This window comes from Crocodylus siamensis, chromosome 8 (genome assembly GCF_052110815.1).
Source record: "Crocodylus siamensis isolate JL-2025a chromosome 8, ASM5211081v1, whole genome shotgun sequence".
In the NCBI taxonomy this organism is placed as follows: domain Eukaryota; kingdom Metazoa; phylum Chordata; order Crocodylia; family Crocodylidae; genus Crocodylus; species Crocodylus siamensis.
In genome coordinates this window covers 3,270,887-3,295,780 of record NC_143402.1, presented here as the reverse complement: position 1 = coordinate 3,295,780, position 24,894 = coordinate 3,270,887, and the positions used below count along the sequence as shown (strand labels likewise).

The 24,894-nt window shown below is 41.4% G+C and overlaps 1 protein-coding gene across 4 annotated transcripts; it reads right to left on the bottom strand.

The window, feature by feature from the left end:
* Positions 1 to 326: 326 nt before the first annotated feature.
* LOC149858007 (P2R1A-PPP2R2A-interacting phosphatase regulator 1-like) lies at positions 327 to 24,277 on the bottom strand. Of its 4 annotated transcripts, none has more exons than XM_090061805.1 (10): positions 23,900 to 24,277; positions 19,083 to 19,161; positions 10,665 to 10,721; positions 8,998 to 9,041; positions 8,862 to 8,916; positions 8,224 to 8,316; positions 7,496 to 7,584; positions 6,262 to 6,323; positions 3,972 to 4,068; positions 327 to 2,397 (listed from the first exon to the last, which is right to left on the bottom strand). In XM_090061805.1, exons 1-10 carry the CDS (start codon positions 24,013 to 24,015, stop codon positions 2,250 to 2,252), a joined length of 840 nt encoding a protein of 279 aa, XP_089917931.1. In that variant the 5' UTR covers positions 24,016 to 24,277; the 3' UTR covers positions 327 to 2,249. The 4 variants fall into 4 exon arrangements, with proteins under 4 accessions (XP_089917931.1, XP_089917930.1, XP_089917933.1 ...); XM_090061804.1 differs by having other exon boundaries at positions 6,262 to 6,326; positions 23,900 to 24,275; XM_090061807.1 differs by lacking the exon at positions 8,224 to 8,316 and having other exon boundaries at positions 23,900 to 24,275.
* Between the last annotated feature and the right edge of the window lie 617 nt (positions 24,278 to 24,894).

Here is a 24,894-nt window from a genome sequence, read left to right as displayed (position 1 = left end):
CATTACAAATCTCTGCACTGCAGTATACCAGGTGGCATAGCAAGCACAAGTGCAAAAGCAAAAACTATTTCCAAAACGATTAAAACCTATTTGTTTTTAAGTTTACCTGAACTTGTTACAAGCTTTGCCTGCTGCAAGGGCGTGCTGCTGAACTGAGAATGTGCTATGGAATTTCAATCAAGCTTGCAACAGAACTTACCCAGGCCTGGCTGCAGAAAGCATTTTGATTCAAGGAATTAAAAACACGAATGATCCAGAGGAGAAAGCGACAAAGACATGGTGACAGTCTTTGGTCAGAAGCATGTTCCAGAAACAGCACGCCATCCTTATTTTCTCTAATTTTCTTTATTGGCACTTATTTGGAAAGCCAGCATAAAATATTTAACAGAGAAAAGACATGTTGACCCCACACACAATACAACTGCTGTCATTGCCTTTTACTCATGCATCTTTTTAAAAGGACTGGAACAGAGACATAAAAAGGTCTATCTGTGAAAAAACAAGATAAGCATAAAAATCTATAGTCATGTCCCCACTGCAGAAGAGAGTGAATACAAAATAAAAGTCTTTGGCATGTTTGATATTACAAAATAAAGTTATACTATACATATTAAAGAGAAAATAGCTATTAAAGTTTTGCTTGTCTGCAATTGGGAAGGCAGGAAAGCAAGCGTCAGAACACTAGAAAAGTGAATTGTGTAATAAGGAAGCATGAAGAGTCTATAGTAAACTGTGTTGTCGTGCTGCAGCTAAGAGACCATGAGATAAATACTATATGTATTTATTATAGGAGTAGAATGGAAATAAATCTTTGGTCCTCCGTCATCACAGATCTTCATATTTCCCAACTTCAGTTTCCTTCTTGTGTGTTGCCTCTGCCCTGTCGAAGTTTTTTTGCATGAATCAGCCACTATGATGGGGAACTGCAATACCACCAGCTTGTCGACAAGCCTCCCTACATTCACTGCTCATTTCCCACCATGGATCGTGGTCTTAACACTCGGGAAGGGAACAAAACAAAACTTCACTGCATCAAGCTACGTGAGGATAGCAAATACTTGGGAACCTTTTAGTGTTGAGATCAGAATACCTCCGGATATACTGTCTTTTTTTAAACCTATTATAGGAATCCTGCAATCTGCTCCTGGGTTGCTAGATGCTACATTTAAACTTTTTTTTTTACGTTTATTGCACCAGAAAAATCCGTTCATGCCATGTTACTGAGGAAGTTAATACATCTACTGGGCTGCTATTCATAGACAGAAGTTAAAGATTGTTTTGCATTTGCAGAGCAGAGTTAACTGCTCATGTTTGATTCCTTTGGTCTGCATGTATTCCAAGGGTCTCTTGCTCAATGCTCTCATGCTCTCCAATGTTTGGGCTTAAACACTGCCTGGTCCTTTCTCTTCTGAAGCATTTAATTCAGGGCTTTGGGATTTAATACTCTCCTCTAAAGTATGACTGCTATTTTCCTACAGAAGAATCTTTTGCCGAGTATCTATCACTAGTCAGTTGGAGAAAAAGGAAGCTGGCTATCCTGACAAACAATGTCCCCCACATTAAGCCTGTGTTTAATCATGCCAGCAATCATGTTTCCAAATATAATGTGACATGCGAACATAAGCTGGTAATTCATGCTCACTTGCTCTTTTCATACTTAATCCAAATGTAAACTTGATCAATAGCCAAAATCATGGACTCAAGCTTCAATTATCTATCAACAATACCATTTACATTTTTAAAAACAGCAAATTAAATACTTAATCCACAGGGAATAAAATGAATAAACATCAATAAACTGATCAGTTGGGATTAGATGGACAGAGGAGAGAGAATCCAATAAAGGCAGCTATTTGAAACCTAGAACAGCACCTTTCTAAACTAGTGAGAACAGAAAGCACGTAGCTTTAAAATGCCAAGCTTCCCCCTTATGAAGAAACATACGTGTTTGTAACTTCAGCCACACAGCATCTGTTGTAAAATCGACAACATGTGTACAGACACAAAATATCTTAGAACACGTTCACAGTTCAAATGCTTACTGTTTTTAGTAAATGTCATTCAAATCACTATAAACGTGAATTCTTCCTCAAGGAACTATTATGGAAGTTTTCTAGAAATAAAAGACATTTCTGAAAGTTCCTATGAGGAACAGGATCATAAGAAACTCAGTCACACATTGTAGAAAGGTTTATTGCTCTCCAGCTTGTTTTTGCCATTCGGGGGACTACAGTTTCTCAATCGATAGGTCACTTAGCTGTAAGATCAACTGGTAGAAATGGAGATCTGGAGTCGGGAAGTGAGGCTGGAGAATCTGTGGTGGTATCAACGTCACCTGGTGAATCACAGGAAGATCCAGCGCTGTTTCTATTGTCATCAAGAGTATGGGAAGACAAACTGGAAACAAAGGAAGCGTCACAGGACAACATCAACACACAAAAGAATAACACTTTTGGGGTCATGGTGTTAGTCTCAGGAGGTTTATACTCACTTATCTTCACATCTTTGACAGAATGAATTGGAACTAGATTTAAAAAAAACCTGCCTTTTCAAGTAGTCAGCTCCAGACATCAGTTTTATTTGACTGCAACTAAATAGGATTTTAGAGTTTATTGCCACTTGAATTCCAGGAATAATTCTTTTCTCCTCTAAATACAACACAAATATATCTCTATGGAAAAGTAACAAATACTGATTGCTTTCAGAAAATCTGAAATGGGATACTACTAATGCAAAGCAGTCACGTATCCACACAGCCAATTACCTGCATTTTCCCCCATTTTGGTCAATCATTCTAATTTCTATTTATTCTCAGACATTTAAAATACTAGCTTCCATTAGCTATTAAGGACTTTAACAGCAAGAATCAGGCAACTTCAAAAACCAGTTAATGTTATCTATATTGTTCTATATAACAAAATACACAGCAATCTATAATAAAATTGTTTCCAACCAACAAAAACAACCATTTTTGTCAATTCATTAGTTTATTCAACTGGCCCAAAGAATTGTTTATGGATTAGATTAGCTGGTCACTAGTGGGACATTTACAGATCAAGAATATAATGGATTATTCAGCCAGCTCTGCTATCATTTTATCTTTTACCATGGGGATTTTCAAATGGAGTGCTTTCCTTCCAGATGGCTCAGTGGGAATAAGCAATTATCACCTCAGACTAGATGGTAAAATAAGCAAGAAATATTTATTACCTATATCCCAGGGCATATGAAATTCTAACTGCACATGGTCATTTACTGCTGTTTTTTTTTACTCAAACAAAAACTAGAAACAAAACTCCTCACTCAAAAGTAGACACTCATTATCATTTTGCACATAGTATTCCATATTATATTTTTTGTACATAACATTTCCCTCAATCTTCACCAGAATAGTTACAGTTTAGGAAAGGACTACCTTTTGCATGTATAGTTAAATGCATGAAAATGTCAGTAACTCAGGTTGGCATTAATATTAAAAATACGATCCTGACTCCTGAAAGCAGAGCTTCAGAGAAGCCAACCACAATGTCCTACTTCTCAAAATATGCTTAAATTATGAAAATATTAATCATATATCAGGGATGGGCAACTATTAAGGGTGGAGGGCCGCTTACTGAGTTTTGGCAAGCCATCGAGGGCCGCATGACAGGCAGCTGGAGTGGATAAGTATTAATTTTCTGCATTTCTTAGTGGCCCCATTGGCCAGTTAGAATGACCTGGCAGGCCACATCTGTCCCGCAGGCCACATTTTGCCCACCCCTGTATCAGAGAGAACAGAACCCATTTGGCTATTGTGACACCTCTTTAACACAGCAGTCATAGATAATAAATAAAATGCTACAAAATACTTGGTTTATCCTATTTAACTCTGTATTACTTCAAGTATGCCCACCTATTCCAGGAGTTTAGATGAGATACCGAAGACATCTTTACACTTCCTGACTGGAGTTACAAGACGGAGCAATACTTACCATGCCCCAAGGTCTGCCAGATGAGAAACTTCGGGCAAAAGCATGCTGGGAGTTCCTTGGAAAAATCTCTTTGGTGGATCCTCTGTTTCCATTTCACCTTTGACAAACCAAAAAAGGTGGATGAATTTTTGGTTTAAACTAAACACTTATTTTTAAGTGTAAGTTTGAGATGATGGCGATTAATATTAAGCTTGTTTACCATTACAATCGATCATTTCAATAACACTTACGTTCCAGCATGTATGTTTACCGCTGATGCTTTCAAGAAAAGTCAAATCAGTGACCTAGTGAAAAATCACTGCCTAAGCACCTGGTAAATGTTGAAGTGGTAAACCAGCTTCTGACAGCAGCATCTTCTGCAGATGCAGAGAAACTGCTTCCCTTGTTTCAGTTCATTCAATCAATGATTAGCTCCTTTACAGCACGGAAGTTGAAAAAGCAGGAAAACTTTTCTTCTTCCAAAGAAGAAAAAACAAGGCTCAGGTTTGGAAGAAGAAAAAACGAGGCTCAAGATCTACCGATTCTAAATACCTCCAGACCACACTGGCCAGAAATAACCAATTCAATGTCACGAACTAGCTATTTCCTTTGTTTATTAAACCAGAACGGTGTAAGTGTAAACAGCTTTCAAAACATGCTTTAAAGCTGGCTTTAACTACATTTAAAAATGTTGGCCATGTGTATTTATAATTGCATTCCAAGTTTTAGTCAAATGCTGTTGACACAAATCATAAACCAAAATAATAACGAAAATAAATAAAATATTTACATTTAAAGAAATATGTATAGATACAATGTCTCCTCCAAGCCTTTATGCTAAATGTATCTATTGCTATATTTAGTGGCAAATCAACGTGTTTGTAATGGTTATCAGCCAAAGAAAGCAAATACTAATTTAAAATAAGACTGACATTGATCAATATGAATGAATGTACCATGCAAAAAAACCCAACAAAACAACCCCCACCCACCCAAAAAAACACAAACAGAAACAAAAAACCCCATTAAATCAGATGCAAATTATGCTCTAAAAAGCTAAAGCACAACTCAGGTCCAAATTTTGGTCATGAGTACAACCATTCATTTGACATAACTATTTGCTATTTGAAACAAATATACTCAATTTATTACACTAACACAAAGTCTTAACGTTCAGCTGCAGTATTTCTTATGTCTGCATCTGGAATATTAACCTCAAATACCACCCAAAGTGACAATACCTGAAAATGTCCCAGTGGATTAACAGTCCCACACCCCAATTATCTTAAATATTTAATTGAATAACTACTATCTTAACACAAATACTAATAGGTTTACTTCTTAACTTTCATTGAACTACTGTATCCTAGGAAATATTCTGACAGCTAGTGCGGAAGTATCCTCTGCTCAGCTAGCTTTGAAGTTATTGTTCCAAGTCTCTCCTTAACACAAACCTCTCAAAGTAACTTTTAAAGCTCCTTTCAATAACAGTAACTTATTTTCTCATCAAGCACCATTTTGAAGTACCTGCAGGGCAGAGGTGTTGGGAGAAGCAAAGGAAGAGTCCCAGCAGCACTTTTCAGAGCTCAGCTAGTAAATCTCAAGAGAGTTTCAAACACAAACACGATCTGGTCCTCCCCTTCCTTCTCTTTGGCAGAAAAAGAAGAGCTCAGCTGCAAGTGCTTCAAAATGCGACTTACTGAGCCAAGAAGTCATTGTTAAAAAAGTGAGGAGAAAGAAAGCTTTTAAAAACAGATCCAACAGAACTGACTCAAAATGAAGGCGCATGGGCCAGGAATAGGAGGAAGGACTGAGGTACGTCATCTAAACAAGATAATAAGATGATGTGGCTGGGCTTTCCATAGGTAAGGTGGCCGTTGAGTTTTGAGAACTGTATTCAATGCGAGTTCAGGGATTTGCACGTGAACTGTGTGGTTATGAACTGTGCACCTGAAATTAAGTCTACAACATACATGCATTTGGTTTGTTCTATTCACAAAATTAAGTACCAAGAAATCTTTTAGAACAGAGGTTACACACCTGTGTGGAAACCAATGTAATTTTATATCAGTGGATACGTATCAAAACAGAATAAACATTTTAATGAGATTCTGATTTTAATTAAACAACAGGTAATTTGGGAGTTTATCAGCCCACATGCAGAGACATTCCTTTGAAGTATCTGTAATGCTTATTGCTAATTCTCAGCTGTTTTTCTAGCAAATTCCAGGACAAAAAACAAAACCATATGTACAGACATATAAAAGTTAACAATTATGCCTAAACATTGAATTAGAAATGCATTATGTACCTTTTCTTTTTACTGACCCAAGAACACTTGGGCGAATGCAGTTGATAGGACTCTGGCTTCTCCTGCTTTAAAAATAAAAATAAAAAAAAATAAACGAGTAGATAGAGAGACTAACCAAAGACATTCGATGCAGGGCTCCACTGAAAGGCGAGCACCAATAGGAAAGGCAAGAGACTATGAGGCAGAATGACCCAAGAATTTTCATACATGAAACTACTCTAAAAACAATGCTACCGACACTTGCTCTAAGAAATCAGAAAGCCTATGGGATATACTTTCAATATGTCCGGCCCAACATGTGCATAAACCAGCAGTTCTCATCCTTTTCAGTCGGAGGACCCCCCCACCACTTTTTTCCAATGCGGCAGCATCCCTGGTTAAGGACCACAGTTGGTGCTGCCCCAACCTCAGTGCTTCTCAATCAGGTGATTCTGCCTCCAGGTAAAACAGTCTGCATGGCTGCTTCACAGCCAGCCTCGGAAGAGCTGTGGCACGTACCTGTGCTTCTTTTGCACTGGGGCTCCCTGATGACCCCTGAAGTAGGACAGGAGAGCTGGCCTGGGCCGTAGCCCTTCCTGGTTTGGTCCCCTCTACATTCCTTCTGGAAACAGAGGCGTGTGGGGGAACTGTCCTGCATTTCTGTTTCCGGGAAGAGTGCAAGGAGGTTGGGACCAAGAAAAGCTACAGTCCAGGTCAGCTCTCTTGTCCTGCTTTAGGGTTCTCAGTGAGTCCTAAGGCAGCAAAAGGACATTAGTGATACAGCCGGAGCACCCTGGTTGAGAACAACTGGCTTAAACTCTCAAAAGCTTCTTTATTAGCATGTATACTTACTGATGGTGAGAAGGGCACCCCAAAATAAGGCAGCTTTCTAAACTAAAACCTGGAAGGATTCCAGCCTCTTAAAGCGTGAGAGTCAGCAGCAGTACCAAAGAGATTCACCACGTTTGCATGACACTGCTGGACAAGACACTGCCATGGCCAAAATACCATGTCCTTTACAGATAGGGAAGACTAAGTGACTCAGGACACAGCAGCAACTTTGACTGCTTGCACCAATACACCACAGGATCAACCAGCTCTGCCAGAAGCAGTTGGTCAAAATTATGAATTGAGTTGGTCCCTCTGTAGGACCTGTGACGTGACAGGAAGAATAGCCTTAAGACAAAACCTACGCTTCAGAAGTCACAAGTAAATAAAACTGTAAAACATTAACAATATGGAGTCTCATACTTACTTCGAGAAACGCCTGGTTGGACTAGGGCTAGGACTTGGAGGTAACCCACTGCTACTAACCAGACTTTGCAAAGCCGGTGAGAAACATTGCTGAGAACAAAATATGTTGTATTATTTACACACAAACATCATACTTCATTTCTGTAGCAGAAATACATACACAAGAAAAACAAACCTCCTAACATGTAGAAAACTGAAAAATCTGGGAATATTAATACCACTCAGGCCTTAACACAGGAAGCAAGCCAGATTAGCCTATGTATTCCATAATCTATTTAAAAATGCCTAGTATCTATGGCTGGGCACATTAAAATGTCACCTTGGGTTGTCACAGAAAAGTGCTGGAATATATTACTTCTACACAGAACTCACAACTTGGTTCATGTGTTTATTTCCTTAGCCAGTTTGATTAAACCAACTCACGAGAAGGGGCTCCCACCCCCCACTGGTAGGTAAAGACAGACAAAAAAAAAAATTGTATATATTTATCAACAGATTTGCTTAGCATTGATACTTACCGGGTATTTTGTATATAAATGTGTATCCATAGTTTATACAGCTGCTACTTCACATTTTTCAACTTTTAATTTTTGGTTTGCAGTATGTGGCCATGCAGAGCTCAGGCGGGCAGTAAGCTTCGTTATATGTTTTATTTATTTTTCTAATAACTAACTGTTTTGTACTATTGGTATTCATGAAGCAAGATTTTTAGTACTTCATTTTTCTTACCTTCCCTATTCCTCTGGTAGGGGAAGGAGCTGGAGAAACTGGGACAAAGTCTACTTGCTTGGGGGATGATGATTTCTCAAAATCACTGTCACTCTGTAAGTATAATAGCACATATAATCACCGCCAACTGCTTTAAAGCAATATTTTATGGGCCAAGCTCTACATTACTAATCAGTTCAAAGTCTGCTGTGTGTGAAATGGAACCAGATGCTGAAGTTATCCGCACAAGTGGTTACCCATAAGAATTCACTAATGTGATTATGTAAGGGACAAATTGTATATTTTTGATGAAAGTAGTTTTAAACATGATGTGCTGATGTCAGAACAAATTAAAATTACAATAGGAGTGAACAAAGCTTCCTTGGAGCATATCAGGCCAAAAAGCAACCCCATAGCTAGCACGATAACCATATGCTCCTGAACATCATACCTCATTATTACATAAAACCTATAATAAGGTGACCGCAAAGTTTATTGCTAGATCTAAATTTAGCAATGCTTAGCAACAAACCCAATCTGTTGAAATTCTTTTTGAGAAATTAGTATTCTGTGGACAACAAAATAGGGATAATATTATAACACTAACAAAAAGAACTTGGAAGTATAAGCAAAAAGAATATGAAGTATAAGCATATTACCAGATTCAAGCTTTCCTCCCATGACTGGCTCATCTGCATCGCTGTTTGCACTTCCCTATAAAGAGGGAAAAAAAATCATTGTTCCAGGCCCACAGAGACTGAGTTAAAGTACTCTCATTGGCCTATTAACACTCACCGTTCATGTACTGTTTCTCTGTTCATCAAACTCATTCCTTCTTCCTGAAAGAGATTAAGAGAGGAATCTTTCAGAATGTGTGTGGAGATATTTTTTTTTTTATATAGGTCAGAACTCCCTTTTCAGTTCACTTGGATATAAAGGGAAAAATGTAACTTAACTACTGTAAGTATTGATAATCTCAGGCTTTTGCTAGATATAAGCAGCAAGACACGTATGGTCACCGTCTTATCAGAGTATTATTTACATGTCTCAGGTGCTTGTGAGCCTGGCTTTGGTTCCTTCAGAGATAAAGCAAAATTTCCTTACAAATCTCCTAGTGTGCTCATGAAATATAACTGCATAAGGTCCACATGAAGCAGAAGCTACTTTGTTTTCATAACACCTCTTAGACACTGGGGAAACTACCCCAGACATTCTTCAGTATAGAATTTTAATATTTCTTCTTATAAAAAACAATTTAACATGGCAGGCAATATAATTTTAAGGTATGACTGCATTTCCCAAGTGCATGAAGGTAAATGCCTCAACCACTTGAGTAACAGAAAAAAAAAAGCATTTTTTATGGCTCTGCTTCAATCAAGTCTTAATATCCCAAATCCCTATTGCAGAGTTTGCACTACGTGAGGTTTCTCTTTGGAAATTCACTTTTTTAGGATTCTTCCTCTCCTTCTGAAAGAGAAAACTAAATCTTTCCTTTAATTCAAATGCTTTGGATTGAACTAACCATAATGAAACACACTTGTAACTAATGAAGTACAACAAGAATGCATTTAATATTTTATTCACAGTCAAACTGCATTCACGTTTGAGCTTTGATGTAATCTAGGGATAAAACAATATTGTACAAACTTAATAGACCACCAGGTTTTGAAAAGCTCAAAGCCAGAAAGGAATAAAATCCAGCTTCCAAGATAAGAAGATGCTTCTATAAAGCTATAATAAAACATTATATAAAGAAAGGGTAACTCAAGTGTTTCATGAGGAGGAGAACAGAGCGAGACAGAAAACGTGAAGGTGGAGGACACCTGGTTCGGCGGGCCCCTCCACTGTACTGTAATCCCTCAGCATCATACTAGCTTTTCAGTCTTGAATGTGCTGCATGTTAAGGCTGCTGAACAGTGCACCTCTCGTCTCAAGGCACTCTGGGCTCAACTGCTTCTGACTAAACTCGGGTCACTTTCTCTGATTAACCATAACGTGCCACACCACACACAAAAAAACTCCTACTAGTTCCAGACCCTGTAATGGGTCAGATCATGACATCTCGTGCTTGGGATGTTCCAAAGCCAATGGCTCTCCGAGAACACCCAGTGCAAACGGGAAGACTCCAATATACTCATGTTCAGAAAAATACAAAGAACCCCAAGGTCTAGATTGCGGGAGATGTTAAAGAGGTAGGAACCACCCCCTCTGTACATAGAAGAGAAAAATGTTTGGCAGATCACCACTTGTAAAGGAGAAAGCAGGGTTTCAGTCTACAAGGGCATAAAAAGATATTCTACAGTCTGTAAAGCTTGGCAACTCTGAAATGATATTCTTTTTCTTTTAAAGGCACACTGAAATGACAGAACAGTGTAAACACTTTATAGACAAACTTGCTTCTAAATGAAATCAAATGATCATTTGTAATTATATTTACAAAAGGAAACAGAATCTGCTCTTACCCGTTTGATTTGATGAAGGCGGCTGCTAGGAATACGAACAGGAGATGATGGCAACAACTAAAAAAAACCAATCATACTGCTGAAACATTCTTAAAACTGCAAAAAAACCCCAGAAAACCCAGGAAGACAATACCTACTTCCTAATACTCTCTCAATCTCAGGAGGAAATATTAGCAAGGCCCTTCAACAGCCTCAAAACAAGACTTACCATTTTGCATACAATGAAATAAAAAAAAAACACATACTAGCTTTAATAGTAAGATACACAGTACGGGGCATTCACACAAACTGCTCTGCGTTCTAACAGCTCCACATTTAAAAAAAGATGGAAGTTGACATGAAAATTACATTACTGCAACAAACAAGTGGTAGGTTTTGGAGTTTTTTTGTATTCTATTTAAAATGGCATCTGGCAGAAAAGGAAAAAGTTCTGTTAATCAGGGAGATCACAGCTACTGAGAAACCCATCTGGTAAAGACATAACACACTATAAAGATTTAACTAACATCGTTTTATCATTTTAAATGCTGTATTTACTCACATATCAGCCACAACGTTCCCCTGCAAAAAAGTCAGTCCTCCTAAATAAGTGCATGGGTTAAGCAGGGAAGCTGATCTTCACCAGAACTTCACCACGTGGAGGCATAGCACAGCATCGTGATGCTTCTACATGATGGCTGCCAGCAAGCAGCAAGGAATGTAATGGACTGTTCACATCTTCACACCTGTTCTCCAACTGGCACCCACTTTTAGCATATTGTACAGTATCCCATAACAAGGGCATAGGGGATATGTACTACTGAGATGGCAACCTATATCTTTGTTATGGGACACAACTTGTCAAAACCAGAGTGTGGCTGTGTAAGGGCCTACACTAGACTGTGCCACTCCTGCTTGCTGGCTGGAAGACAGAAGCTAACAGTCATCATGTAGCATGGCCTTTCCACAAAAAAGCCAGCTCTAGACTGTGACTCTGGAAAACCCATTTTTTCAACGTTCTACCTACCAAACCACAGCATGCATGCTTTATGTGGTAGCCTGTGGTACGTAAGAAAATGCAGTATACCCTTAGTAATCAAACTAGATTTTTCAAAGATCTTACTGGAGCTCACAAAGCAAAAAACTCTCAACATCATGCTCACTGTATGTTAGGCTACGGATAGAAATTACACATCAACTTGTCTAAGTGATTGGAAACCGGTTCACATCTGTAACACAACAGAAGTTTAGTGCACATAAACCGCTTTCAAAATGGCCAATGCCAGTTTAAGATAAACCTGGATGGATGTAGTATTAGACTTAACTGATTTAGGTTAAATCAGTTTATTGAACTTCTGTCCTATATCACCTCCAGATTCAAGTTAACTCACAGCCTGCCAACATCCCAGGATGCTTTGTACTTCCCCCACAACCTCCCCTTTGGAGGGTGGGTGGGTTAGCCTTAGCCCAAGCTGTCTACTCCAGCCAAGCAAAGAGAAGTGCTCTAGTACTGCCCGCCCCCAGCTTCTGGCCCAAGCATGTGGCTGCTTTTCCAGAATCAAAAGTGAATGTTTGGTCATTTGCTTATCAGTTCAATCCACACAGCTTAGACTAACCTGCAAAGATTGAATTGATTCAGCCTCGGGCTTTTTGACTGTCTGTACTTAGCCTTAATGCCAGCCTTCATAAACAGCTAAACATTTACATCTGTTTATTGAGACACTGTAACCTACCCCCACATAAATTTCATAGACATTAGGGCTGGAAGGGACCTTGGAAGATCATCGAGTCCAGCCCCCCGCCCAAAGGGCAGGAAGTCAGCTGGGGTTATAGGATCCCAGCAAGATAAGCATCCAATTTGCTCTTGAAGGTGTTTGATGTAGGTGCTTGAGGAGGTGGTAGGCTGTTCCAGACCTTGAGGGCTCAGACAGTAAAGGAATTCTTCCTTAGGTCCAGCCTGAAACGGTCTCACAGTAGTTTATGACCATTCCACCTCGTCATCCCTTGGGGCGCTCTGGTGAACAAATGTTCCCCCAGATCCTGGTGGTCACCCCTGATAAACTTACAGGTGGCCACCAGGTCACCCCTGATCCTGCGCTTTTCCAGGCTAAAGAGCCCCATGGCTCTCAGCCTGTCATTGTAAGATCTGCTTTCCTGACCTCTGATTGTGTGCGTGGCTCTTCTCTGCACTCTCTCAAGCTTCTCCACATCGTTTTTGAGTTGTGAAGCCCAAAACTGGATGCAGTACTCCAGCTGCGGCCTCACCAAGGCCGAGTACAAGGGGAGAATGACGTTCCGGGATTTGCTTGAGAAGCATCTATGGATGCAAGCCAGCATTTTGAACGCTTCAGTAGCCGCAGCATCGCACTGAAAGCTCATGTTCATCTTGTGGTCAATGATGACCCCCAAGTCTCTCTCTTCCGTAGTGCTAGCCAGCGTAGCACTGCCAAGCCTATAAGGATGTTGCTCGCTTTTCCTCCCAAGGTGGAGAACCTTGCATTTTTCAGTGTTAAACAACACCAGGTTCTCGTCTGCCCATTTGCTGAGCCTGTCCAGGTCAGCCTGGATCACCCGCCTGTCTTCTGGCGTGGATGCTTTGCCCCAAAGTTTGGTGTCATTGGCGAACTTGGCCAGTCTGCTCCTGACTCCAATGTCCACATCATTAATGAAGATGTTGAACAATATGGGGTCAAGGACAGAGCCTTGGGGGACCCCACTGGTCATAGGACACCATGATGAGTGACTTCCATCAATTACTACCCTCTGGGTCTGACCACAGAGCCAGTTTCCCAGCCAGCGGATCATGGTGGACCCAAGGCCACAATTGGCCAGTTTCGCCAACAGGTGATCATGAGATACCAGAAGGCTTTTTTGAAGTCAAAATATATGATATCAATCTCTTCTCCCTTGTCCAGGTGATAGGTCACCTGGTCGTAGAAGGAAATGAGATTGGTCAAGCAAGACCTACCCGCAACAAACCCATGCTGGTTATCCCTTAGGATGTTGGCATCGGCCAGTCCATTAAGGATGGCCTCTTTAATAAACTTTTCTAAGATCTTCCCCGGGATAGAAGCCAGGCTGATGGGCCTACTTTCCTCCCTTTCTTGAAGATAGGCACCACATTGGCCTTCTTCCAGTCTTCAGGCACTATACCAGAGCGCCAGGAGTTTTCAAAGATCTGTGCCAGGGGCTGGGCTATGATGCTCGCCAGCTCCTTGAGTATCCTGGGGTGTAGATTGTCAGGGCTGGCTGACTTGAAGGTATCCAGCTTCTCAAGATGTTCCTTCACGAGATCAGCATTTCCCACCCGGAACTCCCTGCCCCATAGCGGGCATGAGCGTCCCACGGGACTGATGAAAGACCGATACAAAGTACCCATTTAATATACTATGCTTGTTGCAAGCAAATTTACTTCAAAATGTATTTGCTCTTCCTTCCCCTCTCACATTGTATGGAGTGACTGTGGTGAGCACCGTAACTAACCAGAAGCTCTAGGCTTGAACCACACATGCTATGAAGATTCTTGAGCAAAAACCAACGATACCAAATGGCCTCTTGACTGGGGCACGTGTGAGGGCAAAAGGGACAACAGCAGCATTAAATGCATGCCATTCTATCATACAACACAGGATGCATCACAGCCTACGTGAAAAAAATAATGCAGCATAAACCGCATATGCTTGGGTAGGCATGAAACTCCAAGCTCCAAATAGCGGACTTCTACAGCTTCCCACAGAAACATACTTTAAGTCCTTTCTGATTCTCACTGAATCAACATTCACTCATCAGTTTGCTGCACCAACCTCCAGTCAGCATAAAACACAAAAGTGTTCTTGGATGCAGACCACAAACTGTTCTGCAGGCACATACACAGAATGTAATGTAAAAACTGAATAGCTCTGATTAGCTCTTTTTAAGTCAACCAAGCGCAGCTCTGCTGTGCCACTGGGCTCCAAAGCATTTTTGCAACCAAAAAAAAGCAGGCTGCAAACAAAGCACATAGCAGATCATGCTGGCTCTGTGACCCTCCTGCAGGGCAGAGGATCTGACAATAGCAGATTCCTATCCACTCCCACTCTGCCACTTCCCCAAGGCATGCATGTGCCACACCCCCAGTGGACTCCGATGCAGAGCTGAACACCAATCCATTCAGAAAGCTCAGTCGTTCCCTCCCACAACATACATACACCAGGCAGGTCCCTACAGTAGAAACACCCCTGGTTCTACTACCCTGATAGCCTCTTTGGTGGGGTTGAAATTGCTATTTAATAATTTTATAAATACTATATAACAAGATCAGCAGAATATCAGTGGGGAATATTGCCAGGAAAAAAGGCAAAAGCTCTTAAAGAATACCCTTGCACACACCTGAAAGATAGCAGGGAAAGTGATTCGATTTGAGGATCCTACCTCCTGTTTCCAACAAGTTGCACGCCTTGTTCTGCAGGGAACTAGACATCACAGAGCTTAAGAGCAAAAGAGTGACTTGATTTCTATGATAAGGGATAATCAAAAAACTGACCGGCTCTTAAAGAACACTTTTTCCTGAAACAGAACTGTCTGCAAGGTGGATAGCCAGCTAGCTGGATCACTGGACTTAGAGGGCAGTAGTCAACAGTTTGATGCCTAGTTGGCAGTCGGTATCAAGTGGAGTGCCTCAGGGGTCTGTCCTGGGGCCAGGTTTGTTCAATATTTTCATCAATGGTCTGAAGACGGGATGGAGTGCACCCTCAACAAGCTTGCAGATGACACCAAGCTGTGCAGAGTCACAGATACGCTGGAGGGTAGGGCTAGGATTCAAAGAGATCTCAACAACATGGAGAACTGGACCAAAAGAAATCTCATGACACTCAATAAGGACAAGTGCAAAGTCCTGCACTTAGGAGGGAACAATCCCATGGCACAGGCTGGGGGCATATATATGGTCCCACCTTTAGAACAAGGATGGCTAGAGGCCTGAGATATGAAAGACCATTCATCAAGATGAGGAGGGATCAGAAACAAAGCTGGTTAACTGCAATGGCTTTCAGTCTCCTGCATATGGAGGTGGAATTTGGCATGAAGCCACTTAAGATACTTTCATTATAATTCATACTCATATTCATATAGACATACCCCAAACTGTTCCCTTAGTCATTTATTCAACACAATCTAGGTAAACAGTATTACTGACTGCATCTTATGAATAAGAAACTAAATCTAGTATGAAAAATTTGCACATGCAACTTAAAACCATTAAGACCTATTTTTTCATACTTGGAACTTTATTTTGCAAGACAATTTGGATAGTTGTTTCTAGTTCCAAAGGACCCCCCACAAGTTACAAGAATTTAAAAAAATCATTAAATGTCTGACTGCAGTTAATTCTGCCTAGTGTTCTCAGAAGACTCACAAGCAATGAGACCACCTATATCATGCACATTAAAAAAATAAAATAAAATAAAAAATATCAGAGCAGGGCATGCATTTGTCACTTCTGGTTCTTCCATCATTAAAATATTACAACTGCACTTTACTTAAAGTGCTGATCAGTTTATTAATGTGTAAGTTTATTTTGGAAATCCTTTTAAAAAAGCACAAGTTCAAGTCTTCATGCAATGGCTACTGAAAAAGCTGGCTTTCATCAGAACAGTAGTAAGAGTAGCAGAGAAAGACAAACACCTCATTTCAATGACTTGCTTCTTTTCTTTTAAAGGTACTACTATACTTCACCTTCTTTCTGCACTTCTGAGATCCAATACCACTTCAGCAGCAATACTAAACAGCTACTAATTTAATTTTTGTCTGAGAAAAAAACTGGTCAAAAACTGGTAACGTCCCTATTACAAACCCTTAGGTGATCATTTAAATCTACATACCTCCTCATGCTTCTTCTTCTCCTCATCCCCCCTGCCAGGACTGCTGACTCCTGGGCACTCTGAAGTGTTCTATTCCTTAAAAGCTAAACTAGGGGCCCTAAAACAAATCTTGATTCAGCCTAACCTGTATCAAAACAAACCTGCCCATTTAAGAGCTCCTGAGAGTCAGCCAGGGCTTTTCGAAAAGACCAAGCAACTGCTTACAGTCTCTAAATGCAATCTGTTTTAATACATAAAAAATTTAGTTATCTGCTGCTGGCAAGATGCAAGGTGGGGGGAAGAAAAGGAAGCTTTAAGGAACAAAGTTTACAGCTCCAGATGCTTGTCCTTAATCTCTCTAAAATGAAGCAGATTCAAATACATCCTCCTGAAACACAAACTGGATGCTGGACATACGAGTACTTCTTTCTGATGAGCTGATCCCAAAACAAATTGCTAGAAGCAAGCTGATAGACACCAAACATACCTAGTTAACAGATCCAACAAGTTTTTGGAAAACACGACACAAAGTCAGAGTCTCTACCCAAGCATGCTTTACCACGCAGAGACTACATGCATCCTTGTCCACTCCTCCGATTACCCCAAGCTGCAGGACAAGAACCCTTCTCTGCAAGACCAGACAGCTCAAGAACGGCTGCTGAGTTCCTGACCTACAGCTCTCTGAGGGCTGGGGAAGGATGAACAAGCTTCCCAAACACTGTATGCAGATGTTCAGTTGTGGGAAGAGAACACGTCATTCAGGCGATGATATGGTTTAGCAATTGAGCTCTGGTTGTGGCCCATGCAAAGGCTCCATTCACGAGGCCACTGTACCACCACCTAGGGCAAGGCAGTCCATTCTTCCTACATTCTCACTGGGAAAACAAACAAACAAAAACATTCACGGAAAATGATTTTCCTTCCCTGGAAAACACCTAATTTCTTACCAAATAAGCAAATACCTCATTTTTGGGAATATTCTTGCTACCACTGTTGCTATGAATGTCCATTTCCAGTAGTTATATTTCTCATCAGTCTCAACTTTGTCTACAGGGCTCGCTTCATCTGTACGTCAGGTCATTAACTTACTCTTCTGAACTACTGTTGCTTGTATTAAAATAAAAAAGCAAAGAGCTAATTTCTATTTGAGGTACGTGAAATATTTTTGCCTCAGCTAATCTTCAAGACTGAAAAGACAGAGCGACACCATGGCTTCTGCGTGGCTCCACTTCAGGTGAACTGAAAAAGAACTTCAATTTCAAAATGATTTTTCTTAAAGGGAGACTGCTCTGCCAGCTGTTGATCATTTTGATACCATCTGTTTAAGTGAAGCTGTGCAGGACTGAAGGAAGCCCAGTGAACTTCTGGAAAGAAAAGCCTGAAAGCAAATATGGAAATATCAACCTAAAATGAATTCCAAAGATGCCTGAATAGGACAGCTTCTAATTAAGTGTTTCTTCAACCATAGTTGTGGTGCTTCTGCTGTTATGCTTTATTTCTTAAGCGGCCAGCACTACTTCAAAGGCCCGGAAAGACTAATTTAAAACCATCAAGAATTATTTTTTTCTGTAGTAAGTCTAAAGCAGTTTTCTAAACTCCAATTTTAATTTTCTTGGGATGAGGGAGGGAGAGAGTTTCATAGTTACTATAAAACTATGAAAGGGGGGAGGACAAGTATTATCCCTCCCTGCCCACACCAGTGAGATAACCCAAACAGAGACCAAGTCAACAATATAGAATTAGCCACCATTCCCCATATTTGTGCTGTCAGTTTTCTTTTGCTCAAGACACTCTTTATCCTTGTAGTGCATTAAATACTAATTGCAATAAACTGACCTATACCAGTTTAATTGTATTAAACTGACCTATTCCCTAACACAGAGTTGGAACATATTTTGGGAGAAATTTAACACTTACGCTTTTATTTTTAAGAAAAGCCAGGCAAAAAGTCTCTGATCACACCTCAAAAACTCACAAGTACTTGGGATCTTTCAGTACAAACAAGCAAATCCATTTTACTTTTTCTTGCCCAAGTTCTAAAATATTACCAAATCAATCCAAACCATTTTTCCACAACAATTCACACAATGGATAAGTACTGTACTAAATTAAAAAGTGATGCGTTAATAAAGCCATTTAAGTTTACAGAATTGTAATAATGGAAACATTTAAAAACAAAAGTGTATGTTCTTTTAATTCAGGGAAATCTTATGGCTTGGGTGATGCAGGAAGTCAGACTGTATAGTCCTGAGAGTCTGATCCTTAGGATCAGTAGTACAGGCAATATTTAGAGTCAGGGTGTCAGGTTGTTTTAATCAAATTTTAAAGCAGAGATTACTGGGATTCCAGGTTAACTGAACTAAATACATGGGTTGTTCCTGCAAATTGGACTTTTAAAGCAATTTTAAAACAGTAGCTTAAACAAATTAGCTTATCTTCAGAATTAAATCTGTTTTCTAAAGCCAGATGGTCTTTAAGTAGTATTTTACCACTGTTGTAAGTACGCAGTATTAATTTCAGTCAACAGCCTCATTTTATTCTTTAATCTCGTCTGCTCACTTACACTTGAAGCCTAATGCAATTGCTCTAATAGTTTTCTTACCAGACTATGACGATTCATAACTGTTGTACTGTTTCTGCGGGTTCGCAAAATGTTAGCCTGGAACACCTGTGAATTATCGCTGTGAAAAGAAACACTTGTCAAATGGAAGAGCCACTTCTTCACCCAGGAAAAAAAAGCTTTTATGATAAGTTTATTTCAAATGCAATGTCAACTATTATTTCAATGTAACTTGTTTTCAAGGCACAGCTATGTAAGTTTATTTCAACCCCATCCACTAAAGCAATGGTTCTCAACTTTTTTAGATACAAGGCATACCTTGGCAAATGCTTTCACTTTTCTTTGCAACAGAAAAACTGCTGTATTATTTTTCTCTAGTCAAAGAACTTAAAAGGCACAACTATGGATTTCTATTTGAAATCTCTGCATTTATCTTGTGAATCATGTTTGCCCACCTAACAGTGCCAAAACTGCATGGCACCCTTGAAAGGATCTCAAGGCATCCTGGTTGAGAATCCACCGAAACCAATCTCCTGTCCCCTCCCTCCTCGGGCCCAAACTGCTTTAGTTAACAATGCAAATCATGTTGAGTCTTCAGAGTGGCTGCATAATGTTTATGGCTGTTTGCTGGGGGGTGGGAAGTGTGAATTTGTAGTTAAAGTACATGCAGTCCTTGCCAGAAAACAAGTTGCTCACTAGGATAATTTTGTGAATAATTTTGTGAATCACTAAAACAAACCTCTAAACCAATGAGATCAAAAGTAAATTCTGTTGCAAATCTTATCCATGACAGCAACTTTAAGTTAAAAGACTCTTCTTCAGCAAGAGGCTAATGCAACACTCAGCAAGTTAAAATAGACATACAGTATATCCATTTAAGTCTTAGTACTTATGATCAGGGATCCTAATTTTCCATTCACCATGGAAAACCACAGAAAACTGTGGAATCTGTGATTTTCTGTGAGCTACCAAAAACACAGTGGCACCCCACAATGCATGGTGCCATTTCTGGTTTTATTTTTGCCATTTTTTTCCTCTGGGCCAATTATCAGCTTGTGGGGGAGTGTCTCACTGGCCAAGAGAAAAAACCATGGAAAAAGAAAGAGCACAGAAATATTGCCACTCATCACAGGACACAGATGTGCTTTTGGTAGGCTGAAAAAAAGAGTGTGGATTTTTGTGTTTTTAAAAATGTTCCACTTTTTCTCCACAGAAAATGAGGATCCCTGTTTATGATTACAGTGACATCTAACAAGATGAAGGGGCAGATTTTAGTAATATTGTGTTAAAATATATACTTAACAAAAAGTGCTCTCTTTCCCAGTGACAGTTTGACTCTCTTCTTGTTTGATACCTGCTTCTTCTTTCATTAACTACATTCCTAACACCCAAACTTTATACCCAGTGAAAAAGGTCAGACTGTAATTCTAATTACCATAAAAACATGTTCAGTTCCTACAGTTCAAGGCCCCAACCTTGCAACCTGATTGCTAGGCCTACGCAGAGGCCCAGTGAAAAAACTAAACTACCCAGTTTATCCGATTTTGTCTCAGTTCATTTCTAGTCTCACCTGGATGAAGACAACCATTACCTTATCAGTGAGTGCAGAACATTTCACATCCCACCTTCCAAGGTTTTAAACACCAAACTGGCAGGTAGCTTGCTTTATCAAGGGGAGAACTGACCATGTCTTCTGAAGCTGATGTTTGTGGTTCAAAATGTTTGTTTGTTGCATCTAGTAATATTGTTGTTATGTGGGTGTACTGTGGCCTACAGCTACCAAATAACATCAAAACTAATGCCAACCACTTCTTAGAAGCCCCTGAAGCCACTAGACACACTTACCGCCCTTTATTTGGAATAAAAATACTGCTTGCGTTCTCAACAACACCAAATACGAGGGAATGGACGCAGGCATTGATCACAGTTGGAGGAAAACTGGAGGCAACGCCATTCAGCTGCTCTATGGTAAATGCAAATGCGTTAACCAATGTAGGAAGCAGGCCAAGAACAAAAGAGAGAGACCATGACCTAAAACTCAGAGGAAAGCTTCACGCCTGGCTGTAGTCTATAGCTGCATTTCCGCATCCATGGGTCACGACCCAAAAGTGGGTTGCAAGAAAATATGAGGGCCACAAACAAACTTTAAAAATATTCCTTTAAAGTGGGAAAACATGGGAAACAGGCTTCTCCCTTGCAGACTGGCAGAGTTCTAGCCTACAGGCTGCTCACCGCCCCCCCTGCCACCATGCCCCATACACCCACCCCCTGCCCCACACACCAGGGGGGCTGGGGCCTGGAGGTGGGGGGTCAGTGGGTCAGGAGTGAGAGGCACTGGGTCAAGACTGGCCATCAACGTTTACAAATGGGTTCTGGTACAAAAAAGGTTGAGAATCACTGGTCTACAGCAAAGACTACTTCATGGCACAAAACTCTTATGCAAAGAAATGGTTAACAAACACCAAATCCTGGATTATTTAAAAAGTGAAAAAATCCCCAGAAAAAAACCCAAAACATTTGAGAGATTTACAGAGAGCTTGAAGAGCAACTAGGCTTGAAGGAATCTAACCCTTTCTCTTCTACTGACTTTGATCTTCAGATTAGCAGTTACGTATTAAGCAAATGAACATGGAGACCTTGATTGGCAAAAACCAACAGGGTTTTTTCAGAAACTGAAAACTTCCCTTTCATAGAAAATGAAGACATTTCCAATTTTTTAAATTCAGATGAAAACAGAAATTGGAAAGACTCCTGTGAAAGGGACATTGCAAAATAAATTGATTTTGCACCCCCCAAGAAACAAACTGTTTCATTTAGGAAACGCTGCAGGCTCTCCACCTGTCTGGATCCCAAGCTCCCTACCAAACAAACGGGTGTGCTGGAAGCCCTATACAGATCTGGCAACTCAGGGCCTCCGAGGCAACTGAGGAACTCAGCTTCCTTTTATTTATTTATTTTTTACCCCAAAAGGAAAAAATGTGATTACAACATAAGCAGGAAGTTGTTTCTGTTCAATGAGGATATAGCCACATGAACAATTTACTGCTGGGTAAAAAGCAAGATGTTACGGTGAAGTATACCCGATGCACTAACAAGCGATTTGCCCAGGGACATGCATTTACCCTGTAGTAAATGTGAGGTAATTTGTCCTCCAGTTACCACATGGAAACAGCATATGTACAAGCAGTTACTGCAAAGCAGTGATACTCTACAAGTTCATATACTAGCTTATTTAGTCTCTGCAAGTCTCTCAGTTGTTTTTTTCCCCTGGGAATTTCTTACTTTTTAAAAAAATAATCCAGGATTTGGTGTTTGTTAACCATTTCTTTGCCTAACAGTTTTGTGCACGAAGAAGTCTTTGCTATAGACCACAGCCAGCCATGAAGCTTTCCTCTAAGTTTTAGGTCATGGTCTCTTTATTTTGTTCTTGGCCTGCTTTATACATCAGTTAACACATTTGCACACTACATCACTCAATTGAAGAACAACTATCCATGACATTTCTCCTCTTGCACAGCCTAAAAGTTCAAAGAAGTTTCTGTCTGCTTTATTCTATTGCATAAAAAATAGACACTGCTGTAACCAGAGAATCACTTAATGCTAAAAATGACTAGCGAGAAGAGATAAAGTTCTCCAATTTTTTTAAACCAATGTTAGCAATTTCAGTGCAGGAGAATACCGGGTTTTACAGTGCCCATTAGCTTTCTAATAAAATTCTTTAATAAACCACCTTGCATTTTATGAAGTCTAACACCTGCCATATCTTTCTGACAACTTTCTCAGCACTGCATGTTGTTTACCAGCACAAACTAAGATGACTCAAAATGATATCTACAAGTCAGCAGCCATATACCCACCTCATTCTTAACCCAGAATTGCAATCCAGAGATGCTACAGGTATGAGGAAGTGATGTTCCTGCATGCACCCACTTCTGACAGCGTTTTTACTCCTAACATATTGCTTGTAGTATCATCAATCCCAAGGGTTCATAGCATCATGAGGTATCCCAAGGGTTTATAAAACTAAACTGATGATACACAAACGACCAAGGGATTATTACTATTCTACTCATCATTACCACCGAGATGCGTACGATTGCTGAAATGCCATATAGCAACACGGCAAAATGTAAAAAATGGGAGTGGAAGAATGCCGTGCAACTGAAACCTCAGGGGAAGTTCAGACAAGCAAATCTAAATCAGTGATGGCCAACCTTTTTTTTTTTGGCAGAAACAGTCCTACCCTGCCCTAAGTGCCACCCCCCTTCCCCTGCCTGATCTGCTGCTCTGCTTTCTGGTCCTTGCCCTATCTGTCCCTATTCCCTGTCTAATCCGCAGCTTTACTCTCTATCCCCTGCCTGATCTACCATGTGTCAAACACAAGGACTGCCCAGGCCACTAGTGGCCTATGCAATATGGGTCAACCATGACGGGTTTCCAACAACAGCAGGTCTAAGTCTCACATCTTCTTAGAAGGTGCCCAAGACCTGTGTTACATATGGCCCGAAAAATGCAACCCAAGGGCTTGACATTTGGCCCCAAAAATGCAACCCCCTCCCACAGGGAAGGAGGCACTGAACCGTAACATCGCTGCCTGCAAAAACATCGGCTGGAAGTCTCCATCCAACCCCTAGCTGGAGGTAACCCAACGCCAGGGGAGCTTCTGCGCAAAGTGCAAGGAAGGCTAGGATCCCTTCAGTGCCGTGGAAACCGCCGAGACATCTCGAGCCGTCTCAGACACGACCTGGATGCAGCAGATGGGGTCAGTACCCCCAGCCCCACCTGGGCCTGGCCTGAGGCCACGTCTCGGCCCACCTGGGAAGGCTCCGCCCCCGCCGAAGCCCCACCCCCACGCCCACCTGAGGCCGTGGATGAGGGGGGCGCTGTTGGATCTCCTCAGGCCGCCCCCGTCGCTCGGGGCCGGGGCGCTCCCCGGCGGCAGCTCCAGATCCAGCTCCATTTTCTCCTGAGCCATCGCAGCGGCGGCGGCGGGGGTTGCTTCGGCTCCGCGGCGGGGCCCATTCACCGGCGGTGGCTCCTCTCGCCACCGGCCGCGGGCTCAGCCCGGGGGCGCGGCGGGCCCTGCCGGGGGGCGGCCCCAGGAGCTCCCCATACCCGGGCGGCCTCTCCCGCCACCTCCGGGGATCGCGCCGCGCGACCCGGGACCACCACAGGGGTCGCGCCCGCTGCGCACGCGCGTTGGGAGACCGGGCAGCGACCCGCGGCAGACGACCGCGCAGGCGCGGAACGCCCACAGCCGCCCAATTGCGCACGCCCGGAGGCGAGAGCAGGTGTGTGCGCATGCGCACAGGGCTGCTCCAGAGTGGCTCAGGGAAAGGTCAAGATGGTAAAAGTCCCCATAGCTAGAAATTATATTTCATTTTGCTCAGGGGACGCTGTGGTGGGTGCGTGTTCCTCTGAGTGTATGAGAGTGTCCTCCTGTGAGTTGCTCTTTTGAGCTGCCATGGACGGAGAGGAACACATCTACCAACAGCAAAGTTTATTTTCTATCTCTGGGGATTTTTACCATCTTGAACTTTCCCTCAGCCTGAGGAAGTGCGCATGGGCCTGAAAGCTTGCAGAAAAAGATGATTTTTGGTATCGCCTCTGAACCGAGAGTTCTAGAGTTTTGCATTTCTTTCAGTATGGAGGCAGGGGTTTTGCATAGGTTGCAGCCGTGTTGGTCGAAGGACATAGGCAGACAAGGTGCTTTGGGTAAAGGCTATCTTTTATTAAACCAACTCAAAGAGTTAGAAAAGTTCTTTTCAATATGGAGTCAGGCTGTGGAGCCCACTGAAGGCAGGCCATAATTATCAGTCATTCCTCTGTACCATCCTCCAGCAAGTGGTACAAA

What these genes read in the sequence shown, in the direction of transcription:
- LOC149858007 (XM_090061804.1), bottom strand. Translation starts at nt 24,015, where the DNA reads ATGGCTCAGGAGAAAATGGAGCTGGATCTGGAGCTGCCGCCGGGGAGC. An exon ending in AGAGAAACAGTACATGAACG is followed by an intron (nt 8,917 to 8,997) that starts GTGAGTGTTAAT and finishes CCCTCTTTATAG; the next exon opens with GGAAGTGCAAACAGCGATGC. An exon ending in TGGGTCAGTAAAAAGAAAAG is followed by an intron (nt 4,069 to 6,261) that starts GTACATAATGCA and finishes GGTTTGTCAAAG; the next exon opens with GTGAAATGGAAACAGAGGAT.